The sequence below is a fragment of the Pteropus vampyrus genome, unplaced genomic scaffold (assembly GCF_000151845.1).
Source record: "Pteropus vampyrus isolate Shadow unplaced genomic scaffold, Pvam_2.0 Scaffold51, whole genome shotgun sequence".
NCBI classification, from domain to species: Eukaryota; Metazoa; Chordata; class Mammalia; order Chiroptera; family Pteropodidae; genus Pteropus; species Pteropus vampyrus.
Window position 1 is genome coordinate 771379 of NW_011888832.1, and position 7123 is coordinate 778501.

General features: G+C 57.6%; 1 protein-coding gene across 1 annotated transcript in view; it reads right to left on the reverse strand.

The window, feature by feature from the left end:
- SLC12A3 (solute carrier family 12 member 3) overlaps positions 1-3804 on the reverse strand; it is a 34846-nt gene extending 31042 nt beyond the window's left edge. Inside the window, exons 1-5 of the mRNA XM_011360174.2 lie at positions 3523-3804; positions 2939-3082; positions 1535-1610; positions 689-784; positions 249-388 (exon numbers count right to left, since the gene is read on the reverse strand). Coding sequence (XP_011358476.1) covers positions 249-388; positions 689-784; positions 1535-1610; positions 2939-3082; positions 3523-3804 — 738 coding nt within the window. The remainder of the gene's footprint in view (positions 1-248; positions 389-688; positions 785-1534; positions 1611-2938; positions 3083-3522) is intronic.
- Between the last annotated feature and the right edge of the window lie 3319 nt (positions 3805-7123).

Below are 7123 nucleotides of genomic sequence, written 5' to 3' on the forward strand. Positions count from 1 at the left end.
AGATCCCCAAAGCAGCTACTGCGGGGGCTTGGACAACCTGCCCTAAAGACAATACACGGCCCTGAAAGGGACTTCTGGGAATAGTCCTTCTTTGATGAGATCGTCATGGCCACCCGTAGTGATCAGTGCGGCCTTGGTTTCTGATGGGCAAACTGGGCAAAGAGGCAGGAAGGCCCAGCCCAGATGGGGTGGAGGAGAACGAGGTGGGGTGCCGGCTCCCTCCGCCCAGGGTCCAGCCCCCGCCTCACCTGGAGCAGGTCCCGCACCGTCTCTGCAAAGCCCACGGTGTGCATGGCCACACCCACAGCATTGGCAAAAGCAAAAATGAGGCCGATGGAGCCCCCTAGCTCTGGGCCAAGACTCCGGGAGATGAGGAAGTAGGTGCCACCTGTTGGAGACAGAGCCAGGAGCCATGGAAACAGAGGCGTCACCTGGCTGGCGTGGACTTGGGGCAGGCAGAAGCTGAGGCTGCGAGCGGGTGACCATGGCACCCGTGGGGCCCGTGGCACAGGAGATGACCCAGGCCATGCCATGGGTGTGCAGGGCCTGCCCAAAGCCCTTACCTGGAACCGGAAGGAGCAGCATGTGGCGTCCCCACTTGGTGGAGGGGAGCAGTTCACAGGCCTGTTCCCAGGATGAGGAGGGGGAAACCTACAGAGAAGGACCTTGGGGGTGAGGTGGGGCTCACCTGACTTGACCTTGCCGTTGGTGGAGATGGCCGAGATGGAGAGGCCCGTGATGGACGTCACCATGACCGAGAGCAGGATGATGATCCAGGTCAGAACTGTGGGGACAGGTGGGGATGGGATCACCCCAAACCTCGGTCGAGGCATTTCCCAGGTGAGCAGCAGCATAAGGAAGCTGAGTCAGCCAACGGAGTCACCGTGCGACTTAAGTCACTTCCCTCCCCTGAGACTGTTTCCTCATCTGAAAAAATGTCTATGTCTATGTCTATGTCTATGTCTATGTCTGGTCTGTGCTGAGTAGCCAGGGAGCTGATGAGCCAGGTGTAAAGGATCATTAGGTATGGAAAGGAAGGCACCTCCTTTAATAACAAAAATAAAGAAACAGTTATCACTGATGAGCGCCTTTGGGTGCCAAGTCCTGCGCTGTTTACGTGCATCGTAGAAACTCCCCAGTAGGTCTGGGAGGTAGGGACAGTTATCACCTGCCCCCACCCCCGACCCCATTTTACTGATGAGGAAACGAAGGTTCAGAGAGGTTAAGAAACTTGTCCAAGGTCACGCAGCATTGGAACCCTGGTCTGTCCAGACTGCGAGTTCCTAACCCAGGTGCTCACGGGTAGAAACTGGCTCCAAGGGGTTGGGTGACTTACTGAGGGCAAACAGAGCCAGAGAGAGTCCTCAGGCCCGCTGACTCCCTGTCCTGTGCTCCTCTGCCACACCACTCTGACCTCTGTCACTGTAAGGACCCGTGGTCTCTGCAGCCCAAGTTCAAGACTGCTCCTGTGAGGCCTTGGAAGACCAGAACTGCAATACACCTTCCCCTCCCCCACCCCCGGGGCGGCACTCACCAATGCCCGCCTGGGCCGTAATCCAGGGCAGCCGCAGGTAGAGGATCACGCCCCAGATATTGAGCATGCAACGGATCTGGGAGGAGAGGGAGGTCAGAGGCCACCAGGGTGGGCCGGATACCCCAAGGCCAAACGCACAAGTCCCTGTCCGTGGTCACAGAATGGCATCAAGAACCTAGGCCTGGGGGACATCTGGGTCCTTTCTTTGCTTTACCCACTTCAGTGGATTCTCACTTCAATGCTCCTCTGGTCCTGTGGGGCCAGGACAGGAGGGAACCCAGAGACCTGCCTGCCACTCCCATGCATTTCCTGCACTCCCATCCGGCCTGAGGATGGGCTGCAAGAATCGTCACCCCTCCCCAGCTCCAAGCCCAGGATCCTGTGTCTAGCAGGCCCAGACACGGCCTCAGTGGCCAGCTGTGGGCCCAGGGCCTGGCATTTAGGGAGAGCTCAGCAAATGCCAGCTGAGCCAATGCCCCACATACAGGCAGAAATCAGACCTCAGGGTGCTGTGACTTCAGCTTCCAAATTTAAAGCAAAGCCAGAGGCTGCAACTGGGGCTGAAATCCCCAGCCAAGTCTTGGGATGGGACAGGCTATGTGGGAGATTTCTAGGGCCCTCCGTCCTCTCTGAGAGATTGAATGGGCAATGGCCAGGCCAGGTTCTGACCACCATAGTCCAGGAGGGGGGTCCAGAATCTGGATGTGAGCCTCTGGGGGTGGAAGGGACTCCCTGTTCAGAAAGAGAAATGGAGGCACAGCCAGCAGGTCGTTGGCAGAGTTGAGGTCAGAGAACCCAGGCCTCCTGCTTCCCAGAGCAGAACTAAAGCTTTCTCCTAGATCCCATGCAGTCCCCTCCGCTAAGTCCAATAATGTCTTTGAAAGCTAAGTTTACTCTATTCTCTGCGTCTGGGGACTTCGTGGTGCTGTACAACACAGAAAACTCCCCTTCTCCTTCCCATCATGGAAATGGCAAAAAAGACATTTGTGGATTTGTGTGTTTCTTGCTGCCCTCTGGTGGCGTTGAGGGGGAAACACAGTTTCTTCTAATAACCAAGGCGGGCGTTAATCCCAGCGCTTTACATCTGCTAACTCATTTAATGCTCATTTCACAGATGAGAAAACCGAGGCACAGACAGGTGAAGTACGTTGTCCAAGGCCACAGGAAAAATGAGTAGCCGAAAAGAGATCTGCCTTAGGGCCAGGTCCCAGTCTGGGGGGTGAAAGGAGGTGGGAAGTACAAAACGAGAGAAAATTTGAGGTCACTATACCCATGGGGATACTGAGACCCAGGCTGGGCCTTGAGTCTGCCCTGGCCTCTGAGGCCTGAGAGTCAGAGCTGAGCCTGGATGGAGTTCTGCCTCCCTGCTCGCATTCCCGGACGTCCCATCCACACCCCACTCACCATCACCCCCTTGACCCAGCCAAAGCGCACGGGCTCCCCGGGGTTCTTCTTGCTGCTGGTGCCTGCCTCGTCCTCCACCAGCCCATCTGTCATCTCATGGCTGGGCCGGCTTTCAAAGGTCAGGGCGTGCAGGGGGCTGCCTTCCTGCAGGGAGCCCAGAGGCCACGGTTCAGGCAGGCAGGGGTCACGACAGTCGGCTCCCAGCTCCACCCTCCACAGTGCAGCCTCCCAGACAGCAGACCCGGCAAGCTTCCTCTCCGTTGCAGACTTCCTTACTCTCTTCTCCCCATCTCTTTCAGACGTGTACAACCTCTGTTTGCATGCTTCCGCTGACAGGGAGCTCCTTACCTCTCTAGGCAGCCCGGGATCGCTTGATTGGATTCCCAGTGACAGGACAGTAAGCTTTACGCCATGTGCCCAGAGCTTTACAGCTCCCATGTCTGCATTTCATTTGGGCCTCTCAACCCGTAAGGATGACACTTATCCCCATGGCACCGAAGACAGAGCAGAGGCTCAGAGAGGTTAGGAAACTGGGTCAGGGTCACACGGCAGGGAAGTGGCCAGTCTTCTGAGACAGAGCTTACCTTGAGGAAGGAGTGCAGGTCAGCCAGTGTGGGCCGGATCTTGCGGGGCTCGCCGGGCAGCGCGCTATTGGCGTAGTGCTCATAGGCCGGCACCACGTCGATGGTGTTGTAGCCAAAGGTTTGCAGGTGGAAGGTGCTGCCATGGGTCAGGTGGCTGGGGTGGCTGCTGTCACAGGCAGCTGGCGGCAGGGGCTCATCGCCGGCCAGCAGGGTGCTGATAGTGAAACGCCCGCTGCACAGAGTAGGGTCCCCGGGCGTCTCTGACACCGGCAGCTCTGCCATTGTGGCTCTGGGTGTCAGAGGAGGGGGCCAAGGTCGGCGGGGACACGCAGGGTGACTTTATAGGCTGGGCCCGCAGCAAGGAGGAGTCGGGCAGTTTGGCCCAGACCGCCCACGGCTGGCCAGCAGGGTCCCTGGACAGGGTGGGGGGCAGATCACGTGCCCACTGCTATTCTGCCCACCATCTGATCGCTGAGATAGTGGCCCGCCCAGGACTGAGAGGGCTGGGCTGGCTCAGAACCAGACGCGGAGTGGAGACGGGGGGAGCCACGCCCAGTCCCTGGGTCCCGAAGAGGCTCTTCTGAGTCTAGGAGCAGCAGACACCTGCAGCCAGGACCCCAGGAGGGAGCAGTCACCAAGAGGACCCTTAGCAACCCTATGAAGGACCCCAGAGATGGCCTGATGACCTGAAAACCTACCCTATGTGGGTTCGAAAACCTCTCATTTTAGAATATGGCATTTAGCTTTGTATTTTATTTATTTAGTATTTTTAATAGATGAATGGTATGACATTTAAAAAGATACACACATATAAAAGTTAGTCTGTCTTACTCGGACCTCTGACTCCCAGTCTTGCATGTCCTTTTAGAGACACCCCAGTATATATAAGCTACTATGTACAGGTACCCCTAAACAGTTCAACAGGTGCCAGGAGTGGTCTGCTGCCACAAGTGGACTAATGAGCCCCCGGGGCTGGGGAGCTGGCCAGGGTCCTACAGGGCAACTGAGCACCCAGCCCATACCCCCACCCCAGAGCTTCTCCAGGCTTTGCCTACAAGGCCACCCAAGGAGCCAGCCCGGATGGGGCACCCCCAGCTCCCACAGTGGCTGGGGGTAAAAACCCCATCCTAGCGCTGGGCCAAGTGGGGCTCTGGTTTTGCCAGCAGCCCTGGGGCCACTCCTTGAATGCACAGTGGCTGTGGGAACAGCAGCCTGGTCACCGGGGGCACCTAAGCCTTTGCAGAGGTGGGGGTTGAAATTTGGACTGGGAGTGTGTGTGAAACAACAGTGGGTTAGGGTTTTGACAGAAAAGTTAGTATGATGGACACGTTTCCCCGGCTGCCGCGCTGTTCTCGGCGTCACCCCCTGTGGCACCAGCTCTGCCTGTGGCTACCATTCCCCCAGGGGGCCCACATCCTGGAATGTGGGGTATAAGGGCCTGCTGCCCTTTTCCCAGCTGTGAAGGGTCACCCCAACTGCAGAGCTTCCCCGAGTCGGCTGAGACTGTCTGCACGGCAGCCCACTCCTCCCTCTGCTCAGTCCCGTTCCCTCCCCTTCTCCCCAGAGGTACAGACCCCCAGAACCCTCCCTGGGCGAATGCCCTGCACTCGCTTCAGACTCGGTCTGCTCCCTGGGGGCGGGTGGCCTAGAGGCTCACAGGAAAACCACGGATCTCTTTGTCACTCCTGCTGGGTTTTGCATCTTTCAGCCATTTACCCAACAAACCTTCAGTGCCCACCCACCCTGCCACCGGCGGCCATGCAGGAGCATCAGCAGCAGGCACTGTGCCTTCGCTCAGTCCAGCTCCCCGGCAGCTGTTAGCAGGGAAGGTGGACGGGGAAACAGACCAGGAGAGCTGTGTGAAGAGAATGCTCCGGAGGGGGGTCAGGGCGGGGACAGGCGGGGACAGCACAGCCCCTGACCTGAGTCCCAGAGGGGCTGCTCCTCTGGAGGCCTCGAGGCCACCGCCAGCTCCAGTTAAGCTCAGGCTCCAGCCACTCTTGGGAGGGACATGGAGGGACACATTTTCTCTCCCTCCCGGCTTGACCTCTTAGACTTGGGCTCTCAGAGGTCACAGAGGTCCCCGGAAGACCAGTTCTGAGATGCTCAGAATCCTTGGGACTGCACGACCTCCAACGGCCAGGCAGCGCTAGTGGACTGAGAACTTGGAGGGGCCTGGTGGGCTCATGCTGTCCCCAGTCAGCCTTGGTCCAGAGGGACTCAGGACAGGTGAGCCTAGCTACAAGGCCAGGCAGAGGGGGCAGGTGGAAATGCTCAGGCCACGTTAGAGCAGCAAGCTGCGTGAGGGAGCCCCCCTCCAAGAGGGAGGTGCTTAAACTGGGGTCCAGGAGCCTCACCAAACTGTGGACAAGTTTTCATATCCAAGTGCATTTTTCTGGGAAGAGGGACATACGTTTCATCCAGCTTGCTAGAAAGCCAGCTCACAGTGGTGCGGATCTGGGCCTGTCATGTTCACTGATGATCCGAAGCAACTAGAACAGCACAGAGTAGGTCCTCAACAAATGCTTGAGTCAGTAACAAAGGAGATCAGAACAAAGAGGCCAGAGAGCAGCTGCCATAGGGACCCTCGGCAGACAGGATACCCCGAGCAGGGGTGGGTCAGCGGGTGGCTCTTGGGGTTCTCCCAGCTCAGCTGGGCGTGGAGGTGAGCTGAGGGTGGTGACAGGACCTCGGTGACAAATCCAAAAGGTCATGATCACTGTGCACCTTTTTGCAAAGTTTAGATATTTACCCTATGTGTTAATTTTTTAAAAAGACTCTTCTTGCGGGCCCCTCTCAATGACCTCCAGGCTTGCCTACCCTCTTCCCCGAGTTCCAGCCCCTCCTCAGAGAGACTTCTGCAGGAGTGTGTCTTTGACCCCCACCTTCCCTGCAGGCCCCACCGGGCTGGGCGGGAGGGGAGAGGCCTGTGAGTTACTCATTCCCTGCCGTGGTCCTGGGGCAGATCTTATCATCCTCTTGCTCTTAAACTGCCACCTGACTGGTGAAAATCACAGCTGCCCAGCATCCCCACACCCTTTCTACACGCCCAGACCCTGGAGCAGCTGTGGGAAATTCCCGATTAAGATCTCAGGAGAGAAAGAGGGGGCAGGGGCCAGGGCTGGTTTCCAGCAGCACAGGTCACAGGCAGAGTGGGAGGCCACAGATGTGTTGAGTAACCTTGGGCAAGTCTCCTTCTCCTCCCTCCATAATACCCAGGCTGGGTCAACTCCAAGGTCCCTTCCAGTCCTGGAGGGGGAACATTTGCTGCTTCGGGGAGCTTTTCCTGCCCGTCCACATCTCTCTGGGGTGGGATGGGATATAAGCAGGATCCTTCAAGGGGCTTATCAATAGAACGAGCTGAAGGGACTCGGAACGCCTCGTCCCGAAGCACAGAGCCCCAAGATGGGGATTCTTACACGTGGACAGAATCTCATCCACTTGACAGATATTCACAGAGGCCCTCTTCTTGACGGGGGACACAGTGCTGGGTCAGACACAATTCTTGCCTTCCAGGACCTCAGCTTCTAGGTGGCCATAGAGTACTTTATGCTGAATCCCAGGACTCAGCATTGGACGTACCTGAGCAAAGCCCTGTGAT